The sequence below is a fragment of the Mus caroli genome, unplaced genomic scaffold (assembly GCF_978045245.1).
Source record: "Mus caroli unplaced genomic scaffold, Mus_caroli_1 scaffold_11, whole genome shotgun sequence".
Lineage (NCBI taxonomy): Eukaryota > Metazoa > Chordata > Mammalia > Rodentia > Muridae > Mus > Mus caroli.
Window position 1 is genome coordinate 72,847,809 of NW_028227266.1, and position 24,364 is coordinate 72,872,172.

The 24,364-nt window shown below is 38.6% G+C and overlaps 1 protein-coding gene across 3 annotated transcripts in view; it reads left to right on the top strand.

Moving 5' to 3' along the window:
* The window catches only part of Wdr72 (WD repeat domain 72), a 168,825-nt gene that overhangs the window by 71,935 nt on the left and 72,526 nt on the right, over nt 1-24,364 (top strand). For all 3 annotated transcript variants that reach the window (XM_085844786.1, XM_085844785.1, XM_085844787.1), the window contains exon 15: nt 23,457-24,271. In XM_085844786.1, coding sequence (XP_085700912.1) covers nt 23,457-24,271 — 815 coding nt within the window. The remainder of the gene's footprint in view (nt 1-23,456; nt 24,272-24,364) is intronic.

Genomic DNA, 24,364 nt, shown 5'->3' on the forward strand with positions numbered 1-24,364 from the left:
ATAATTTGCTTTTTGAATCATATATGAAACAATGAATATTTTTGACAGCTAACCATTCCTCAGAAGGTTCTGCAAGGTGAATAAAAGCTTCCTTAATTGATAATGCTTAAAAAAAAATAACTGCTTTGTGTAAAAACTTCCTATCTCACATTTAGTGGCATGAATTTAGACGTTCTTTATATTTTTTTCATTCAGAAAGTTACCTCAGACACAAGAAAAACTATTAGGGGCTGTCACAGCTTTGTTTCAGAACCTACCTCAGGAGGTCCGGTCCCCACAGAAGGAATAAGCATGGTGAAGAGACTCCAGCTGCCGGCCTCCTGCACAGGAGCCACCCTGATTTTCCTCAGAGGACTTCAAAGCCTGGCTCAAATCTAAACATTCGTCAGCCATGTAAATCAGGGTTACAAAAGGAAAAAGCGCCTATTTCATGGTGCACGGCTGGCAAGAGCCCAGCTTTGTGCTGCACGTGCCGGGGAGGGGGTGCCAGCCACCGACGGACCACTGCTTCTACCCCTGTGACAAATGCAGTTAACGCCCGATCCATATTAATGTTGTCACGTTCCCTTGATGTATTTAAACAGATTTTAATTATTTCCAGCATTCCGAGGCCCCAAGATATACGGCCTCATAGTTCTTCAAAGAAAGCTTGTTTAATGTGTGAACGTAAAACCTCTCATCAAAATGGAACTTTGATACTGGCCTCAGTGACTGCCACAGGTTATTCATCCAGTCAGCAATTTGTGTGGCAAAGTGCCATTTGAATAGCGTATTGTTGGGGGACTTACGGTCCACTTGACAAGGGCTCTTTCTCTAAATAGTACAATTTGACTCCAGCTGTTAGAGATTGCCTTTGACAGCAGCCACACAGAACGGAGACTCGCTGCTGAAAAAGGAAAAATCAATATCAGTTTCTTGCTCCTAGGAACCTGTCCTTTTCTTTCCTGTGGACCTATCAACTGCCAACGAGGTTGGAGATGTGGACGCTTAAGTATTGTTTTAAATGCAGTCCACTTTGAGATTCTAGTTAAGACTTGCCATGGACGGTACCAAAGTAGAGTTTTAGGAGATGGTTTCCACACCCTGCGTCCTGTTGAGTCACGACAGGGCAGTTGAATCTGGAGTCTCTGTACTCTGTAGAAAAGAATTACTGTTTAAAAAAAAAAAAAGACAGAAGTGTGGGTGATGTTATAGAGCCAGACCAATGACTTCTTGATGCTTTCTTGTCAATGTGTCTTCTACATTTCTTCTCTTCTTCTTCTTCTTCTTCTTCTTCTTCTTCTTCTTCTTCTTCTTCTTCTTCTTCTTCTTCTTCTTCTTCTTCTTCTTCTTCTTCTCTCTCTCTCTCTCTCTCTCTCTCTGTGTGTGTACATACATATGGATGGCAGAATCTTTTGTGGCTGTGCCCATGGCAACACCAACAGATGTTGACAGTGTTATACTCCCAAAGTAGCCTTGAAGGTTTGGAGACTTTTCCAGCACTATTTTTTTTAAAACATACAAGGTTGCTATGATACCTGACTGGCAGTAATAGCTATTGAATCTCTTAATTTCAATAACTCCACATGAGGACCCCTCTCCCTCTCTCCCTCTTTGATTGGATCTGTCTATTATTTCCTCTTTGAACGGGCATCTCTCTTATTACTAGACATTATGTTTAACATACAGCAGAGAAAGTAAAATTGCATCCTCGAGATGAGGGGAAAAAAGTCTTAGGGTAAAATCTTCAACCATAAAACATTTCAAGTTATAAAAACCTTTACTGACTATTGATCTCCCAGGATTGCAGATACAATTTGTTTAAATTATTTCTTGCTTTGACTGTATGTGATTTTGGATTTTTATTGGTATTTCCCTGAGATGTCGTAAGTCTTCATCTAAGGTGTGTTGAGTGGAATGTGGAAGAGCTGTCATTTTTAACATAGAAAATGCCAGTGTGATGTGTCCTTTCTCAAATGCTTTTTCATCCCGGTCGGCAGAAACAGCTGTTGTCTTATTACTGGTCAACTCTGCCTTTACTGCGTCTTTGGCTGCAATAGCAACTGAAAATTCATAAAGCTGATAGTCCAATTGTGAACAAAGACCTTTAAGGCTGACTCAAGGTCAACATTATTGTTTTTATAATTGCTGATAGGTAGCCCTGATTTCTCCCAGAGAAGGCCTTTGCTCAGCCTTGATTTCTTCAAATGTTATCTCTTTTGTTAATTCTCAAGGAAGAGTTTTCAATGAATAAATGTTTATACTACCTCCTAGTGCTTCCTGCAGCCTGAATCTACTTCATGACCCTTCCCTGCACAGTATCCCACCAGCCCTATTGGGGATGTGAAGCTCTTGGATCTTTAAGATATTCTGGAACTAAAATCTTTCTATACTTATCAGTTAACTTATTTGTGCATGGGAAGGGTGGTTAGGGTATGGGGTGGGTGGCAGAGAAATCAATCCAGCACAGAAACTTTGACAAGAATTAAGTGAATCAGGCATTCCATTTTATGTTTAGCTTAATTAAGAAAGATCATCAACATGACTTACTACGTATGTTTTTAAAATGTGCCTTTATTGGCGTGAATACTTCAATAGGTCTTTAGACCTATGCTATGCTATGATCATGGTCATACTGTCTGACCTATCCATGACAGCTTAGGAATATTTTCTTCACTCTTTTCTTCACTTCTTTCCTTCTTCTTCTTTTCAGTTCTAAATTTATTTTCTTAAAACAAAGTTTTGGTCTTTCCTTGCTATTGAACCTCACTGAGAAAGCCGATATCTTGCTAATGTAAAAATCTCCCCAAGAAGGTCAGATTTGTCCTATATGAGCAACTTGTTTCTGGTGGTGGAGTTGCTTGAAATAAAATCCTTGTCTTTTGTTAGGAATACCCTCTTTGTACATTATATTTATTTCTAGCACACTGGATACTAGCTTCAAGAATAAAAAGGAAAGTTATAGAAATTCAGATGTTGGGTTAACTTAAAGAATGTAGAACAGGAAAGGAAAGGAGAATGAAATGTCTCACTTTGAAAGCTGGCCGTGTCACTTGTTGACTGAGCACACCCTCTGGGCCCATTTAAGGAAACACAACAGGCTAGCGCTGACATCAGTGACATATGCTGATGCTGTCTCTAAGAGCGGAAAATGCAAAAATGTTACAAGAAGGAGATCTCGGGACATTTATTCTCATGGACTATTTCCTCTGGGCTATTAAAACAAAATGAATTAAACCCTTAGCTCGTTTATTGATGCTAAGAGTCTGAATGTGTTTCATTAAAAAGCACAGCCAGCTAGTGTTCCCAACTGTCTTTTCAGGATGGCGTTTTCACAGTGGCATCCTGGAAGTGCCTTCAGTTCCGTGAAGTGACAGCTCAAGCCAAGTTAGCTTCTCTGAAAACAGCCACCATCATCCTAAACGTAAAGAGCCTGCAGAAGCTTTTCTGCCAATTATCCTATTCCTCGTGGGAATGAAATATTCCTAAGATGCTGCACGAGCAACAGGGACTTTCTCTTCCTATGTACATAATTCTATACACAAACAGGTCTAAACACTATATGGTTTTGTTGACAGTAGTAGGCCTCCCCAATTCTCATTGTCTAAGACATGCTTTTCCAAAAGCCGTTCCTAAAACATATGAAATGCAAAGCCCTGCTTATCCTCATTACTTTCTTCCTTGCCTCCTTTGAGGTTTACAAAACTTGGCTTTGTCCACTTCATGTTTGGTAGCAAATACTTTGTTTTCCTTTGTCTAGCCCCCTCTGCCAAACTTAGTTTTGTTAACTCCCAGAGTCTGGCATTGACCTTGTGGCTGTGTCTGGAATACAGAGAGAACACAGGCCCTGGCTTCCTATGAGATTATCCAAAGGCCAGAGTGAGGATATAATTATTGGTTGATACAGTGCCCAAATCTAAATGCTCCTCTGGGTCCAGAATGTCTACAGAGTTCAGTGTACTGTGGGATTATCAGCTAAACATTTTAACCACCAAAGACCTTCAATTCACAGTTAAAGTCAAGTTTGTGGATGATTAAAAAAAAAAAAAAAGGATTGGCTTTAGGGCCCCATAGCATATTTTACCCCACTTTGTGCTTTTAATTTTCACATAAACTAAGGATTATCTTAAATAACACTTAGAACACAGTTTACATTAATTTCTGGCATACTGGAAGCTGGAATTAGTATGAGGATATCAGGAAATGTCTAGTTTTCCATGTGCTTATGATAATTCCATTCATTGCATGACTACTGCCCTGACTTATATAATCTATCTTTCTGTTTTAGTCAAGATAGCAGTTAGAACCAGAGACAAAACCTGCAATGAAGAGCTGTGAGTGAGCGCTCTCATCACACACAGACCTTCTCTCAGGCAGGGCACTGGCCCTTGAAGCTGCACATTTCATGTGTTTGTCTCGTATTCCACATCCCTTAATTCTCAAACTAGGTTTTTGTGTTTTAAAGCATTGCATTACTTTAGACCATCATAATTCCATTTGTAACCACAGTGTTCTTTTAAGACAGGGTCTCACTAATGCTGGCTACCCCCAAAACTCATCACATAGACCATGCTGGCTTTGAACTGACTGTAATCCTCTTGCCTCTGCTTCCCAGTCAGGGAATTAGAGATCTACACCACTGTGTCTGCTTTGTAAAAAAAAAAATGCAATAATTAAAAGCCACCTAGCCTTCTCAAATGTACAGTGTTAGAATGAATGATTTCTTCATAATGAGTAAGTTAGAAAGGATTTGGACACTTAGCATGTCTGTCTCTAAAAAGATTATATGATAAATGAATAATGCTTTCATAGAAACACCCAGCAGGTGCCACAATCTGCTGGCTTAATAAACTTTAAAAGCTTATTCAATAATGATATTGAAATCTAGGATATTTGACACACAGGGAACCAATGGCTTACTTTAGGTAAGATGCAAATAGCAGTCCTCTTATAAGACTCAGATAGACAAAAGGTGACATAGTTAAAATGGCTTTGTTCACCATCAAACTATTGCCACCATTTGCCTGTCTGTCAATCTCAGGCTCATTTCTCCTAGTCACAGAGTTATCTAAAATAATCACTCAGACATAGCCTGAGGATTATATTGTATTCCATGAGTCCTCTTCTTCCCTGGGATAATTACTTTTCAAGCCCATCCCTTAATATAAAACCCCCAAAGCTATCAGCCATCTAATCAACAGGTTTGCAATAATGTTAAGACATGGATGTATGATAAATATGAAGAGGATTTATTTATGCTTCATTTCCCAAATGCGGGAACTTGGGGTAAGCCTTCAACCCTCAAGCAGCAGCTGCTTGCTTTTGTAGTTGATTTGGAAACTGCTTAATGCCTCCTCCTATCAGAGCACAAAAGAGAGAGAGGGAGGGATATATAGAGATAGATAGATAGAGAGAGATAGAGAGAGAGAGAGAGAGAGAGAGAGAGAGAGAGAGAGAGAGAGAACGAACTAGAGTGCTATAGCTGATTACACTCGGCATATACCACTTTAAATATTTGCAGATTGCTCTTTGGATGGGATAGGTTCAGAGTCTTGGGAGACTTCAAACCTTACAGGATTTTCTCTTCTTCATTGTCTCTTAATACTCCACTGAGATCTAGGGGATGAGGCTGCTCAGTAATTTTCAGGAGGCTGATGCTCTTCCATATGTTGGCATTGCTGCTTCTAGTCCTTACATGCCTCTTCCTAGCAAAGGCCATTTGCTCTGTAAGCCTCTTTGCCTTCTCAAATTCTACCTGGTTAATAAGCCCATGTCAGCTCACTTTTGAATTGCCAATGCATTGCCTAATTACTTGAATTTATATTACTCTCCCAAGTAGGCCTTAAACTCCCTGGTATATGTGCTATATACACTTTGTAGTGGGATTAGTAAGGCAGAAAATTCATTCTTCAATACTTGTTGAATCTCTACTGTGTGCCCCACACCATAGACACTAGGAATTTCAACAAGAGTCTGGACTCATGCAGATTACATACAGAGAAAAGAGATAGACCATAACTTAAAAGAAAAGGCCAGGGGCTGAAAAGATGACTCATTGGTTAAGAGCAATAGCTGTTCTTCCAGAGGACCAGGGAGTTGAGTGTTTATTATGAATTTGGCTAAAGCTATGGACACAGATTGTAGAGTCAAATCTGAGGTGATACAGGAGCCAACCTAGGCCATGGAAGGGCCTATGCTCTCTAGAGCACAGGTCATAACAGCCATAAATCTTGATATGTAAGTAACATTTTGCTGTGGGGAACAAGTCTAAATGATAAGAATATAGATGTGGAGCTAGGGCAGGTGTTAATGAGATTTGAATACAACCAGAGAGGGTTCTACCATCTGCATCCATCACTTCATAGCTTTAGACAAATTTATCCTAAACACTCAACTCCCAGGTCCTCTGGAAGAGCCACTACTGCTCTTAACCACTGAGTTAGTAAATATAGTAAGGAGCTATGACAAATAGCTGTCTATACATGTAGTGTTAGAATTTGGACTTGTCCTTTTGTTGCACTCATTACCAATTACTACCAAATAAAGCTATCTAAACAAAATGCTTAGCAGTGAATCCTAGAGAGTATTCAGTTTGCCAGGTAAGAACTTACTTTCTATTGATTAATAGCTTATCCCAGCCCACCTTTAGGCTATCATGACTTTACACCTGGATTCTGTGGAAGTGATTGTTTTAGGTCTCTTTTAAGAACAACCATGCCATATTATTTCTGTTTGGCTTTTGTTATTCAACATCATTTCCACGAGGTCTTTGTTTGGGGGGAAATTTTTGTTTTGTTTTGTTCAGTCATCTGTTGTAGAATTTCCTTCTAGGGATGAATATTATTTTGTCACAGCTATTTAGAATGTTTTTCTTCATCCTCTCATCTGTCAGTGAAATCTAGTTTTTCTCATCTCTGTTGTTATGAGTAACACTGCACTGGACCCTCATACCTCTTTGAAATCTTGGTTTTGATCTTTTGGTCAGTATCTACATGTGGAATTCCTAGGTTATGCAGTTATCCTCCTTTTTTTTCCTAACATTTAATGTGTGTGTGTGTGTTCATATGACTCTGCCACAACACATGTCTGGAGATAAGAAGACAATTTGTGGGAGCTAGTTGTCTCCTTCCACCATGTTGATCCCAAATATCCACTTCAGGTCATCAGTTGATAATAAGTGTCTTTATCTGCTGGGCCATCTCACTGATCCTCCACCAGTTCTAATAATCTCGGGTACCTGAGTGTTGTTTTCATTTGCTTTTGAATTGCAGTATACTAGGATTCATTTCTTCATATTCTTACTGTAGAGGAATTTTAATCTAGCAACATGGATGCTCTGATCACGTCCCAAGACCTTCTAGGTCTGTATGATTCAGGTAGAATGCAGACACATCACACACTTTTAATCTTTCTGAATAGAATATAGAAATGTCCTTAGTATACACCTTTAATCCCAAGCCAGCCATGTCATCTAATTAATGAACAGACAAAGTGACAAATCAGAGAAAGATTTGAAGGATAAGACACGCCCAACTCTCACAAGAACAGCACAGGAAAGAAGCTGTTTAAGAGGATCACAGAGTGAGTGGAGTTCAGTCAGTTTCATTCAGTTTGTTGAGCTCTGTGCAGTAGAAGTGAGTCAGTCAGTTGGCAGTGTGCTGTGCAGTGCAGTGCAGGGGAGTTGAGTTTGTTCATACGTTCATGCAGTCCAGTGCAGATCAATAGAGGCAGTTGAGACCAGAAAAAAAGGAACCAAAAGATTAGAACATATTGCCCAAGTTAGTATGAGGCCAAGCAATTCAGTTAGAAGCCTAGAGAAGCCAGTTTTAAACAGTCAGCTTGGATGAGAGTTTAGGCCAGAACAGCTGAGTTGAACCAGTCAGCTAGAGCATGTCTTCAGTGTCAGATCTTTATATAAACATAGACTTATCACTCCAAAGAGAAGAAGCACTTAGTAAAAAAAATATTGTCTCTTGTTCTGTTCAGTGGTAAGCCAGATCTTGTTGGCTTTTATTTTTTCCTGTCTAGACCTACATCCTTCCTGATCTTTTGGCAAATTATCAACTTATTGGGCTGGCATTTATAAAGTGTTACTGTGATACCACTGATTAAAATGTCATGTTTGGAAGCAAAGGTGTTTGGAGTGAGCTCCGTCAGCATGCACATAGCATATACTTTTTAATTAGTGTTCATCCCTAGAGGCTGAGTTCCCAGTGACTTAGTTGACAATTATATACTGAGCAAGAGGTAAAAAGAAATCAAAGAAAACAGTCACTGTTTAAGGAGAGTGCCTGAGACAAGTACCTATTTTGCCACTTAAGATTGAGCTCCTTAACAAGAGTGTTTTTGTTTTTTTGTTTGTTTGTTTTTGTTTTTGTTTTTTATATCAGTAGCTGTCTTAGTCAGGGTTTCTATTCCTGCACAAACATCATGACCAAGAAACAAGTTGGGGAGGAAAGGGTTTATTAAGCTTACTCTTCCACATTGCCGTTCATCACAAAAGGAAGTCAGGACTGGAACTCAAGCAGGTCAGAAAGCAGGAACTGATGCAGAGGCCATGGAGGAATATTCCTTACTGGCTTGCTTCTCCTGGCTTGCTCATCCTGCTCTCTTATAGAACCCAAGACTACCAGCCCAGAGATGGTCCCACCCACAAGGGGCCTTTCCCCCTTGATCACTAATTAAGAAAATGCCTTACAGTTGGATCTCATGGAGGCATTTCCTCAACTGAAGCTCCTTTCTCTGTGATAACTCCAGCTGTGTCAAGTTGACACAAAACTAGCCAGTACAGTAGCATACTACTTATTTTATTACAAACTACAGAACAAACCAATGTTGAGTGATAAAACATCTATTCCAACAGTTGTAGGAAGAGTGGCTTTGGATTTTTGCGTAATTTTTAAAGGAAGCATAAAGTATTCTTTCTTTGTGTGCTCATGAGCATACTGGCCTCTCCTTTCCACTAGGGCCCTTCAGTGTTGAGTTGATTGAATAAAAGTCTGTGTGAGTTTGAATTTGCCACCAGGCCTCTCTTGGCTGTCTTGTGTCTGTCTGTCTTTTCATTCCTCTATTGATACCAAATTGGATAAGAGTCCAAATCTCATTAGCTAAAACATCCCCAGTTTGTTACTTGTTTCCTGTTAGCATCAGTCTGCCCTTTGCTCATTATACAGCTAGCAGGCTAAGGAGTCAGCAGAAGCAGTTGGCTGGGGACTTTAAGTTTTAAAGACATCCCAGCGACCAGTCACAGGCTTATGTCTAAGATTCTATCTAGTGTGAATAACTAAAGAATATAACTTGGTGGAAATATAGAAAATGCCATGGAAATGAACTGTGTATATGCTTCTGAGAAGAACAAAATTAACCATCTTTTTTTCTGTTAAGCACTAGTCACTATAGTGCATCTCCTGGTTTTATGCTGTATTTCATACACAACGTACATGCTTTAATATTTTGATGTTTGTGCATTAATATTTTCAGTTTGTTTAACCACTTTGCTGCTAAGATTTTGCCATCCCGTTCCCATTTTTCCTCTACAATTTTAAACATTTCTCCTCATTAAAAACTATAATAATGAAAAAAAAAAAAGAATCTAGAGCCTTTCCCTGAAGAGAATGCCTTTTGCTCCAGAGAGACATTGCCTCAGAAAAGGGTGTTGGCTGTTTGCCTTTTAGAATTTTTCTAAGATATTGAAACCTGAGGGCTGGACACTCTCAACCCAGAGGTGAGGATGTCCCCCAGTTTTTTTCTCTAACTTGCTAATCCCCCTAAGACCCTAAAATGAGCCCCAGATATTCCCCCTGGCCTCTTGGTGATTTTTTTTTTTTTTTTTTTTTTTTTTTTTTTTTTTTTTGGTTTTTTGAGACAGGGTTTCTCTGTGTAGCCCTGGCTGTCCTGGAACTCACTTTGTAGACCCAGGCTGGCCTTGAACTCAGAAGTCTGCCTGCCTCTGCCTCCCAAGTGCTGGGATTAAAGGTGTGCGCCACCACGCCCGGCCCGGCTCCTCTTGATGATTTTGCTTCTCATCCTCTTTCTCTTCCCTTCTAAAGCTCTCCCTTACCTTGGTCATCAAAGGTTGTTGAAAAGTATTGAGTACCTCTTTGCCTTTAAATAAACCATAAATGGAAGGTAGGATGTAGCTTAGTAGGAGATCATTTTCCCAGCATGCATGAAGTGCTATGTTCAATCTTCAGACTAGTTAAAAAACAAGTGTCAAAATAAATCAATTGCATGTACATATTATTATTTCTTATTTACTGTATTGATATTTACTTCCATTAACAAGTTTGGTTGACTACTGAGATATTAGAGATACAATAGGACACTGTTGGCATAAATTTTAGAAATACAAAATATGGAAATAAAAAAGATAAAATTATTCAGTTATATTCTTTTTATTGGGCCATTGGTTCATTTTTCATTCAAAAACAAATCTGAAATGCTTAAGAATGGAAAAAAATTTCAGTCTTGCAAGTGTGACTTATTTTTGTTTTTATGTGCATGGTGTCTTGTCTCTGTGTGCCTGGTCTCTAATGTCTTAGCTAGGGTTTTACTGGCTGTGAGAAGACACCATGACCAAGGCAACTTTTATAAGAATAACATTTAATTGGGGGCTGGCTTACAGGTTCAGATGGTCAGTCCATTATCATCAAGACCGAAACATGGCAGTATTCAGGAAGGCATGGTGCAGGAGGAGCTGAGAGTTCTACATCTTCATCTGAACTCTGCTAGCAGAATATTGGCTTCCAGGCAGCTAGGATGAGGGTCTTAAAGCCCACACCCACAGTAACACACCTATTCCAACAGTGCCTCCCCTGGGCCGAGCATATACAAACCATTATACAGAGGCTAGAACAGGGTGTCAGATCTTCTGGAACTGGAGTTACAGACAGTGGTGAATTGCCTTGTGGGTACTGGGAATTGAACCCAAGTCCTCTGCAAGAGTGAGAGCAGACAGTTCTCCTAAGTCTGAGCCTTCTCTCCAGACTCATTAATCCAAACGCTTAAAAGAAAATACTTTTTCAGCTATTAAAATTATTCGTACATAGTAAGGATTAATTTTTAAGTTATTAATGTATATGTACACACATATAGAAATGAGAGATTGGCTGTGAGTATTTGCCTGAATTGCTCTCCACATTATTATTTTTTTTTTTCTGAGACAGGGTCACTGAACCTGAAGCTTTGACTAGACTGGCTGGGTTTCCTTTGGCTTTGGTTGCACTGACTGGCCAGCAAGCACATGGGTTCTGCCTCTCTCTGCACTGCTCCAGCTCTTGGGCTACAAGCCCATACAATCATGCCTGGTTTTTATAGGAGTACTCAGGTTCCAAACTCAGGTCTTTGTGTTTCTGTTGAACGTGCTTTACACACAGAGACATCTTCCCAGCCATCAGTCACGTTTTATGAGTACACAGAAACATTCATTATTCTTCATAAGTAAATTAATGGCTTAACACATCTGAGTTCATGTGGGAATGCATCCAGGTTGGCTGAGACTGTCATGGCTCACGGCTTTGGTTCCAATGTGATTATGAATGGCTCACTATTTCACTCTAAAAAGAAGTCTGATCTGAACAATAAATAACGTACTCATTTTATTTAAGGGAGATAGCCTCTAAGTGAAGGAAAATATATCAAAATATAGCCCAAAGTTAAACGATCAATTTAAACATATTCAAATAACCATGATGGTAAACTCACATGAACATGTCAAAAAGTCACAGTACAGAGAATATTTATTAGTTTGCCTTATAGGTTCATAGAAGCAAAAAATACTGGTCATTTTTAAGAAAGTCAGTGATACAAGAGAAGAAAAATTATGCAAGAGGCAAATTAGAACATACATCCTGCATTTTGCATGTACACTCCACCATTAATGAAAACAATAGGCATAGAAAACAGTGCCTTACATTTCAAAATTAGCTGTTGTATTCATTAGAAATATAGTCAACTCAGCATCTTATAGATTTCTACCATTTCTAAGACTTAAATTATACAGGCAATTTAAGAAGAAACAAGCCATCTTTTCTATTAGCTGGAGTGAGATTATAGACTTTTAAACTGGGGGTTTTGTAGAACAGGCTCATAAACCAGTTTGAAGCCTGAGACACAATTTCATTTATCTTTATATTCTAAGCTTTATAGTGTCACAGAAAGTGTCCATCTGTTCAGCTGAGATTGCTGCAATAGTGAGTGGTCAGGAAGACTTAGTAGAGAAAGGTCAAAGGGGCCTCTTGACCCCGAGGAACGGGCCAAGGCAATTGGAGCATCGGAGCTGATACATAGTGAGATACAGTTGGCTGAAGCAGGCTGTCTTTTAATTGGTAATGATAGTGAGGTTACACAGGGAAGTCATTGGCGAAAGAAAACAAAAAGTGTCCAATATAGTAATTTATTACCAGGCAGTGGGTCGCGAGTGCTGAGTTGGGTTACCCTGCAGTGGTGATAGCAAGGAAAAATGTACGGCAGCACTTAGCTGAAAATGGATGCCCTGCTGGTACCTGGGATGCACGGTGGCTGGTGATTGCCCGTGCCATTAGTTTGCTAATATTGCCTTTGCTGTGAGCTCGGTTCCCCATGCTCTCTGTGCAGCAGCAGCAGCAGAGTGAAGCCTTTCTCCTTTGTCTACTGTTCCCTAGGCCAGTCAGGCTGTCCTCCACCTGACCAGATGGATCCAGATGATTTTACTGCCAGCAACAACAGTAACCTAGGGCTCTGACTGTCTCAAAGGATGGCTGACACTTTCATTTGCACCTTATTGTTTGAGTGACACGTAGATGGCGTTCACTACTCTTGATCCAGTGATGGTTCCCAGATTTTTCATCTTTGTAAGATGAGCTCTTCAGCAACAGCATGCCCCCACCTGCCACCATGGTGTCCTGTGAACTCAACTTATTTGTTATAAATGTATTTGGTTCAGAAAGCATAAAACCCTTTGCTGACCTTTTAAATTTAGTAGTTGATCTTTAAAAGTTCCTTTAAAGGTGATACCAGTTTCTGACAATAAAAACAAAGTTCTCCCAAAGAAATATAAATAGCTCTTTTGGAGAGCTAATTTTTTTTTAAAATAAAAGTATCTTTTTTAAGGTTTACTTATTTTATGTGTATGAATATTTTGTCCACATGTGGCTCTGTCTGTGTACCAGGTGTGTGCCTACAGAGAATTGGAGTTACAGACAGTTGTGAGCTACCATGTGGATATGGGGGATCCAGCTAGGATCTGTTGTAAGAGCTGCAAGTGCTCTTAACCATTAAGCCATGTCTCCAGCCCCTATAAAAAGGCCTTAAGTTGAACATAATAATACCAAGAATGGACACTAAAGAGACTTCCCAGATTGCTAGCACAAACATGGTAAAATAAACCTTACTTTAAATTCACAATGCTAAGTGCAAGGCATAATTTATGCTTTCAGCTTGTGTTTGTGTGTAGTAAACTAGTGTCACTATTAAAAGCAAGTTAAAATATATAAACATAAGTACTTGGAATTTCCTCAAATCTGTGTATTGCAGCAAGGATCACTTCATTTCATGTCTGGCAGTTCCCTCTTTTCCTCAAATTACAGAAGAAATTTATCCCAAAGATAATTATATCAACTCACTATTAAATTAGCACTTGGGATTATACTCAAAACTTAAATTTGACTTTGATCATACCGCTAGAATGCTGGCTGCATATAAAATGTTTATAACTATGTACATTTTAAATGGTTAAAGATGCTGTTCATACATTTAGTTTGCATAGGTAGATTAAATCCTGTGTTATGCAATTTTCCATGGAAGTGTCATTGCAGTTAATTTTGAATTGGTGCATTGTTGAAAAGTATATTATGTTCTCTCTTTCTAGATACATAGAACTACACACATGCATGTACACATACACACATACACATGCATACACACAAACATACTTGGCTTTTCACATAAGCAGACAATCATGCCCCGGTTAGGGTTACTGTCGCTATGATGAAACACTGTGATAAAAACAAGTTGAGCTGGAAAGGGTTTATTTGACTTTCACAACCACATCATAGTCTATCTCTGCAGAAAATCAGGACAGGAACTCAAGCAGGACAGGAACTGATGCAGAGGCCATGGAGAAGTGCTACTTGGTGGCTTGCTCCTCATGGCTTGCTAAACTTGCTTTTTATAGAACCCAGGACCACCTGCCCTGTGATGGCACCACCCACAATGGGCTGATCCCTACCCTGTTTTGTTTTGTTTTGTTTTGTTTTGTTTTGGTTTGGTTTGGTTTGGTTTGGTTTTTAAAACAGAATCTAAAATGTTCAGTTTTACCAAATGTAGACTCAGGAGCCAGATGGTGGGGTGAAAATCTGCTAGCTCAGAGAAAGCACCCAGTTGACCCTCCTCCTCAGCCAACATTCCAGAAGGAAAAAAACAGTTCTTCTCCACATGGTTTTTAAAAATCTTCCAACTGAATGTTCCTCCTTTCTTCTTCCTGTGCATCTCTCTATTTGTCCTCCTGATTTCCTCTCACTCTTTACGGTTTTCCCTGTGTTCACTCCCTGCCAACTGGTTGCTTGCTCTGACTCTTGATCTATGGTAGACTTGATTCAATTTTGTTTACAATAAATAGAAAGCTCTTGGATTAGAGGTGTGTGCTAGGGCTGAGCCACACCACAACCAGAAAAAGGTTTATCCAGGATATCATCTCACAGTGTGATCAATTATCTAGCAACACTCTTGCATTAAAGTTGTGTGCTAGGACGGAGGCACACCATAGTTAGAGACAGGTTTTTCTAGTATACAATCTTGGGGTTTACAAATATTCTACATTACCTTCTCTTCAGTCACTAATTAAGAAAACACCCTACAGGCTTGCCTAAAGCCTGACCTCAGGAAAACATTTTCTCGGCTGAGGCACCCTCCATACAGATATCTCTAGTTTCTGTCAAATTGACATAGAACAAGCCAGCACAAATAATATTATTCTGGGGGTAGACCTACATAGGCCAAAAGCAAGAAAGACGCAGGCTGAATATAACCTTCTACCAGCAGGAATTTGTAGGTGGGTCAGGTTCTTAACATTGTATGATCACCTCAAAAAAAGTCTGATAGGAAGTATGCCCCAGCTAGGTCCCATCAGGTTAAGAGAGCGTGGTGCTGGAGGCTTTGGAAACAACTCTTCCCTGAGATTTGTAGGCTAACGGCATCACCTTTGTGAGAATCGATGCATGAAAATCTCACACAGTGTGCCTATATACCTTGTGAGGGATTCCTTGACTTGCTTAGTAAAAGTCTGCTTGGTAAACATTTAGTTGTTATTAGTACATGCATTCACTAGCCAATTTATTAATTGATTTGCTATTGAGATGGAGACTAGGCATTCATTATGCTCTGTGTCATTAATCTTTGTAGATGAAGGCATTCTATAGCCAATATCTGTATCAAATCTATATTTTTTAGAACACATGATTCCAAAGTGAAAATTGCATGGAATTGTTTGACATTGGATAAATGTTATTTCTTACTATATTTATTGGGAGTACCTCCTGACTTGTGTTTTATAGCTTAGAGTCTGATTTTTAAAAAGTACTGAAGCCTACAGCAGGGTACCTGATCATCATGAACTTCCATCGAGCTAGCAAAATGATTAGAGGGTGGAGAGAGGGGAGTCAACGTGAGGCTTTTCAGCAGCTCCTGGAAATGTACAGTTGAAGGGAGATAGCTGAGTTCCGAGAACCAGGTGGATCCCAGTGGTAAAGAGCCTTCAGAGACAAGGTGAGACAGGTGAAACAGCATCTCAACTGGACTTGCCATGAAATTTTTATGTGCTTCTGTGTATGAAATCAGTTAATGCTTTGATGTATTTGGGGGTGGGGTAGGGAGTGGAAAAGGCTTTCCTTTTCCTGGATATCATGTCAGTAACATGTACATTAAGTTGACTTTTCAGGTATGGTTTCTATGTCATTTAAGACTTTCCAAAATACAGTATAGCAGTATTGGTTTTCATACATCACTAATGGACCAAGGCTGAATTTTAGGAGTGAGTACTTGACAGAATAGAGAGGGCTCTGACATTTATGGAGAGGAAGAAAAGCAACAACAAAACCTGGCTAGCTCTTTAGACCCCAGCACTATGCGATTAAGCTGTGGATGTGAAGCTTTAAAGAGTACAAGGCAGAAATTTGTAAGGTGTCAGGATATTTGTTTCTTTCAATATGGAATTCAGACTGTGTTCATATGCTGGTTCTGATCAGTAAATTGATTTAGAGTCAAATGGTCCTTTAGTTTAGAATAGCAACATTGTGCTAGAACAGAGAGATCACTCAACAGTTAAAAGCACTGGTTGCTCTTACTGAGGGCCCAGGGTTTGATTCCAAGCACTGGCATGATGGTGCATACCCATCTGTATCTCCAGTGCCAGGATACACGATGCCCTGTCTTGGCTTCTAAGGGAACGTCCTGTACATAGTGCACATAATTACATGCTGGCAAAGCACTCGCAAACATTTAAGATAATAATTGGTAGCCTAGTGGGAAGGTGCACATCTATAGTTTCAGCACGTGGGTAGTGAAAGCAAGAGAATGGCTAACTGAAGACCAGCCATGGCTGTGTGCTGAGACAATGCATGCACACACACACACACACACACACACACACTATATATATATATATATATATATATATATATATATATACCAAATAAAATGAAACACACACATATGCTCTGGATAGAGTTATAACCACACCTATAAATTCTACTCTTTGGAAAAATTTTTGATGGGAGAAACTACTTGGGAGAGTCTGGAATATTCTATAGTCATTACTAGTTTGTACTGCATTTTGATGCTAAGTCCTTTTTAAAAAATTCAATATTACTTCATTTGCCTGATAATATTGCAAAACAATATCCATTTAGTAATTAAAGGTGAATGGTACTTCCATAACAGAAGTAGAAAAAGCACCCCTCCCAAGTTATCCACTGTATGTCACAATATGTGAATCAAATGATTTTAAAGCAGTGATTAATAGCCCAAATGAAAATGATACCATTTCACTAGTCTACTATTATTTAGAGTTCTTACACTAGTTTTTTAAAGCAAATATCAATATTTAATAAAAAGAACAAATGCAGAGAGAGAACCAACCTACCTTTATTCAAATATTAATGGTGGGCATCCTGCTAAATATTAATAAATCAAATGATCTAGTGAAAAATGTTTAGCAAAGCAGTTGGAGAAAAAAAACTTTAATTAAAATATTACCAGTTTGAAAACCTATCATTCAATTATAAATAGCCATAAATACAGAAAATGAGAAGGTAATAGATAATCAGGTAAGGGGCTCATACAAAACTATATTTTATATACCACTAAAAATAGAAAGGCTATTGATTTAATGAAAATATGTAATTCCAAAGGGAAAACAAAGTCTTTTAAAGATGTTTATACTCACAAGTACATACATTTCCTTATTTATTTATTTTAAAGATTTATGTTTCTTTTATGTGTTTAAGTGTTTGCTTGCATGTATGTATGTGCATACATGTGCTGTGTGCATGCAGTACCTGCAGAGGCAAAAGGGCACCAGAACCAAAATTAATGACACTGTAAACTGTAATGTGGGTGCTGGGAACTAAGGCTTTGGAAGGGCAGCCAGTGCTCTTAACCACTGAGCTGTCTCTCAGTGTATTTAATATTGAGAAATTTCAAAGCCTCATTGGTTGGATTTAGGAACTTAAGAATTGCAGTATAAAATTCTAGAAAAGATAAATATAGAAATTGATCCAAGAAGAAAGGAAACATCAGAATGGTAGATGAGAACCTGTTCATCTCTCTCCCTACCCATCCATCTAATACATGCCGTGGTTAACAAAGCTAGGAGGTTTGTGTTCACTCAAGCACTGATAACTAGACATGTAGAATAAGTAAAAAGAGCCCAATAAATAAATCAAAGCTTGTTCTTTGGAAAAGATGGCATGTTAAATCAACAGGGGAATCTTCACAAGTGGCTTTTGTATAATTCATTGTCGTTTTATTTAAAATATAAAAATTATGTACCTATCTTCCACAAAATATACTTAGGAACTCAAGTTTTCCACACAGATTTCTATAAAAGTATACAATGTAGTAGCAGCTTTAGTAATTATTTTCTAAGGGTCTTAACACCCTTAAAGATGTACATTAAAGAGGTACATTAAAATAGTTGTTTTTATGTTTAAAACTATTTTCAATATATAACAGAACTGTGGTACATTTTAAAAGTCTAATGACCAACTGGAAACATCTTAGTAAGATACCCAATAGACTTCCATCATATTTATAAAGGGGTTCTTACAGTTGGTAAAGAAATAGTACAATGACAACTGTATAAAGATTGCCATTTAAGTCACAAGAAAATGGATGGTGTGACAGTTTGCTAGTCAGCTTGGAGTTTTCAAAATCAGATATCCTGAATATAAGATATTTATATTACAGTTCATAACAGTGACAAAATAACAGTTATGAAGTAGCAATGAAATGATTTTATGGCTGGTCATCACCATAACATGAGGAATTGCATTAAGGGTTTCAGCATTAGGAAGGTTGAGAACTGACTCTTCTAGAATCACCTGGGTAGAGCATGTCATGAGAACTGTCTACATTAAGGTTGTCTCAGGACATATATTATCTTAAGTTAATTGACATGGGAAGACCCAGCCTACTATGGGCGGCACATTCCCTAGGCAGGGGATCCCAAGTTATGTTAAGAGCACAAGCAAGTGAGCATGTGCTCCTTTGATTTCTCTCTCTTACCTGTAGGTATGATGTGATTAGCTGTTTGAAGTATCTGCCTTGACAAATCACAGTGATGAACTGCTACCTGGAATTGTAAGCAGAAATTTACCCTTTCTCCTCTAAATTACTCAGGGTTTTTAATCCCAGCAACAGAAATAAAACTAAAATAGTTATTAAATATTTCTAACTGAAACCCACCCATGCACATTTCCTGTTTTGTGATAGTAGCTGCTATGATGACTGAATAATTACTGTCACCTGCATTTGCTGAAACATCAAACAGTTTCCCCTTCACTTTAAATATATCCCTGTCTCATCATTTTGTGATTCTACTTCAAATGATTTTTTAACAAACCAAGAATATGTTGATTTGTTTTAGGTGTTTGTATATTTATATAAGGGATAAAAAACAAGTATTTATTAGTTGTCTGTGGAAATAGATTAATCAAAATCTTTTGCCTCCTACAATTTCAAATTTGTGATCAGAAAAACTTCAAAAAGAAATACTAAATATTAAATATTATACTTGAGATTAGCAGGACCAGGAGGGAGAACTTTCTGAGTGAGGCATGGAGTCGACAGGAGCCCACAGACCTGGGGAATTTTGGCAGAGCAACTTTTGACTGAACTGTAATTAGGGACTTAAATGGGCTGGTGTTTAGAGACATTTGTCTTTCACTTAGGAGACAGTTTCTTAAGTGAATTTACCTGGTCAGATGGAAGTTAGACATGGGATTAAGGGAACTGTAAGGACAGGGCTTAATGGCTGGATTTGAAATCACCAACAATAACAGCATACTTAGCAGTCACAGTGGTAATAGTGTTCTGGCTTTATTTATTGTTTATTGTGTTTTAAGTTGGATAATCTTTTTGTGATTCTGTGAGTAGTGTGTCATAGTGTGTATATGTGTATGTGTGGAGATGAATGACTTCAAGTCTAAAAAGTATCTCTTGTGTGCTTTAATTTCATCTGTTCATTTTTATGTGCCAATGTGGGGATCATTTACTAATTAATTTATGCCTAAACTCCTAGCCTTTGCTTATCTGTCTCTTAAGTTCTGTTCTTAAACTTCTATTAATGTGCTCTGCTAGAAGCTGTGTGTTATGTTAGTCTGCTTTCTTTTATATGACAAAGTGCCTGAGACACACAGTCTATAAAGACAGAAGGCCCTTTTTGTTGACTGGTTTCTGATATTCCAGTCCATGGTCAGTTGGCCCTGTTGATTTCAGGCCTTTGGTAAAATATGACTGTGGAGAAGGAGCACTTGGGGTAGAGCAAAGTCGGTCAGCATCTACCATACAGGAAACAAAGAGAGAAGTGAGGTCAGAGTAGCAATGCCCCATTTCGGTGAACATGCCCAGTAATCTTTCTTCAGATGCTTCAGGGTCCTCCAAACAGTGCAATAAACTCAGAATCAAGCCCTGTCACGTGGCCTTGGGGGAGGGGACTCATAAGATCAAATTATGTTAAAGCCTCATCAATTAGCACTATTTTCTTTGGCAATACTGATGCCTGTTTTTAAAGAATTTATTGTTTAGTATCATAAAGGATAGAATTCTGTAGAAATTTAAAAAAACACATAAAAGATGTTAATATATCCATAACTTTATAATTGGGATTACATTTTTAAACACTATATGCAATGCCTGCAGATCTCTGGATGTGATATCATGTTTGGTATATCCTTGCCTTAACAGACACATAACAGTTCCGAGGAGTACACCTCTGAAGTATTTAGACAAATTGTGCCATAGACCATTTATTGTGCAGCTTATGAACATAAAACATTTTTGTGCTATGTATTGTTTTTATATGACTGTGCATATTTGAAACTGTCTTGTGGGATAAATTAGTTTAAAATAATTTCAATGTTAAATGGCATATAACATTTTTAAGACTTTAACATATAATACCAGCTGCTTTCCATGCAGCAGACACTGTGTATATTGGTTCTGTGGCATATGAAAGTACTCATTTTCTCTATGAAAACTGATTTAAAAATATTCCTCTCACCAACCCAATTTCTGTCCATTTGTAAGCTAGTATCCTAAAAATTAGTCCTATTAAATTCTCTAAAAATAATACATAATTTTTAAATCTCTAGATAGAATACTTCTCTTAATTAACAAGAATCTTAAGGAAGTCCTGAGATGCCAAAATCAAAATGGGATACAATTCCAGAAGATTACAAAGAAAGCTGAGAGGGTGGTTGTGTCCCTGGAAACTTAGGACAATTTTAACCACTCCACAGGCAATTAGAGAGAAGTGACCAATCCAGGCCAGGATGAGATGTTGATAATGGCCCATGTCCATCATCCCTGAGAAACTGCACATGCAGGAAAAATGTGGACCAAAGCTGACGATATGTTTCACAAATAAATGAGAAAATACAATTCTGTGCCTTTGTTGGTCTCCACCGTAGATGAATGGAGGGAAATAGTTTTGACAAAGAATTGTACACTCTGATGTAGGAGTCAGAATTCGTAATGCATGCAGGGGATGAAAAACTTAAATGTTTTATACTGTCCTGTGGGTGACCAGTCACAAGCTAGAATTTTCTCCTAAGGAATATGTCCTCACCCTGTGCCTCCAGGGTCCCTCCTGACAGCATCTCACACAAACAGTCACCTGCAGTCAAATTCATGCAAAGAACCAGGAGTCAGGGACAAAAGCCAAAAGCAGGGCAACGCATAAAATAAGCATGTTCAGGACGAGAAAAAGAAAAATACAGTCTTAAACACAAGTGAGAACGGATCAACTGGAATTTAAAGCATATGCACACATCAGGATATTAATGACAGATGAGTCATAAAACACACACACACACACACACACACACACACACACACACACACACGGGGGTTGGGGGGAGGGTGACAGTTAAACCAGCAGCTGACTTCTCTACTACAAGAAAGGGAGCCAGAGTCTGCAGAGTAATGGCTTCAGAATACTATGAGAAAGGCTCAAACAGTATGCTCAGCAAAACTGTCTTTCAAGAAAAACATAATTCCATTGAGAGGCTAAACAAAGTTAAAAGTTGGTTCTTTAAGAAGAATATCAACATTGAGAAACTTCTAGCGAGAAAAGGAGAGAGAGAGAGAGAGAGAGAGAGAGAGAGAGAGAGAGAGAGAGAGAGAGAGAGAACAAAAGGAAAAGAAAAAGACCCACAATGTTGCAAAGGTCAGCAGTGCTTTTGCGATAGAGATGATTGTCAATTTGAACAATTATTAAAACTATTAAAAGATGTTAGTCATGGTCTACATATGTGAAAAAACGTGTCGTGGAACTTGACATCAGTTCTCTGATTTATAGGAAAGCTTCGAAGGCCAAAAGGGAGACCAAAGGAAGGTGACATACTTTGATGTTGTCCTTGTATTTTTTTCTAATGTCACACAATTTCGTGTCCAGTAGTGATAAATACATTGATTGATGTCACAGACAATTAGACCAGTGAGCAGAGGGAAAATTCCTAGAAGTCCCTGGGGCAATTGGACATCAGGATAGAAACATATGGAGACCATTCTATATTGCAGGTGAACTCCAAGAGCAAAAACTGAGAGGGAATTAAAGTTTAAAAATTATAAAAACTGAAAATTTTGAAAAATATCTGTTAGTAACTTTTTAATTTTCTCTGAGAAGGGAATATTTTTAAAAGAGGGAATGCAAAAAGTATAATTGTCAGCATGCTTTCTGAACTTGAGACCACTGATCTTGCATATTCCTTACTTTCCTGTGAATGTGATATATATTCCTTCCCATTTTCATTGTTACACCCTATTTTTGATAAACTTTATAACTATGACATATATATTTGTCAGTGTGTCTGGGTAGGTCATCTGAGAATACATGTGAGGTAAGACTGGTGTGCAAGGGAAGGAATCCTAACCCTGAGACCTTCAGCTCCCGCAAGTAGTCCTGACACCAGGAATCCAAATGGGGGCAGCTTGTTGAGTTTCCTCCTGTGATGCATTCCTTTTTAGTGTTTATTCTAAATTTGGAGCATAGATGGATAGATGATAGACAGATATGTGATAGATGATAGATAGATGATAGATAGAAGATAGATAGGTAGATGATAGATAATTGATAGATGACAGATAGATGATAGATAAATGGATAGATGAAAGGTGGATAGATAGATAGATACATAGATAGATAGATAGATAGATACATAGATAGATAGATAGATAGATAGATAGATAGAGATAGATAGATAGATAGATAGATAGATAGATAGATAGATAGATAGAGCTGGAGAGATGTATCTGCAGTTAACAGTATGTAATGCTCTTTCAAGGGACCAGAGTTCATTTTCCAGTACCCATATGGTGGCTCACATCTGAGTTACAAGAGATCTGACACACTCTTCATATTTCTGTAGGCATCTTCACATGCACATGCACAAACACACATGCACACACACTTGCATGTGCACACACACACACACACACACACACACAAATGCATAAAATGTTTCATTTCTTAAAGGACCCTAATCTAGTGCTACTTTTCTCCAGAGGGTCTAGTTCTAATTTTCTCAGGGAAAAAGTTTTGAGGAAAGAAAGTTTATAGTGAATGTCAGAATCTTCAATTTAGAAAGGGAGTTTCATAATTAAAACAAAACCAGTTGTCACAGCATTTCTTATCTATAACTAAATATTTTTTCTGCCACAATTACATCATAGAACATTAATACACATTAACAACTCTAATGTGCTCATATCCTTCCCCTCAGGTTGCTGATGCTTCATCGGTCCCAAGACCTTTCAATGTCTTGCCTGTGAAAACAAAATGGAGTCACATTGGCTTCCATGTTCTCCTGTTTGATCTGGAAAATCTTGTTGAACTACTGCTGCCCACTCCCCTAAGTGATGTTGACCCTTCTGGCTCATTCTATGGAGGTGACATCTTGAGGAGAGCCAAGAGCACAGTAGAGAAGAAGACCCTGACAATAAGAAGAAACAAAGCATCGTGTAGCTCTCTCCAGACAGAGGCACAAGCCAAGCCCAGTGAGGACACCCTGGTCCTTGGGGACAGCACCAGTAAGTTCTCAGAGGAGAACAATGGTATTAAAAGACAGAAGAAAATGAAGAGCTCCAAAAAGGCACATCCTAAGCCACCCAGGAAAGTCGATGCCAGCCTCACAATAGACATGGCGAAATTGTTTCTGTCTTGTATTTTGCCATGGGGAGTGGATAAAGATTTAGACAGCCTCTGCACCAGGCATCTCAGCATCTTAAAGCTGCAGGGCCCCGTGTCTTTGGGACTTGCCTCGAATGAAGACCTCTTTTCCCTGATGCTGCCTGGGTGGGATGCATGCAGTACTGAAATGAAGGAGTACTCAGGGGTAAATCTGTGCTCCAGAAAAGTTTTGGACTTGTCAAATAAATACACAGCCACTCTTCTGCACCAGACTGGAATTCCCCGAGGCCTGGAAAGTCACTGTGACTCTGTGCAGCAATCAGATGCTATTGTGTATTTACTGAGCAGACTCTTTTTAGTTAATAAGTTAGTTAACATGCCTTTGGATTTGGCCTGTGAAATCGACAGGTAAAAGCACTAGAGAGACTATGATTCTCGTGCAGACATTAAGGCTGTCATGATCGTTCTCTGTGTTCAACTGTCTTCATCTTTGCTCCCTTC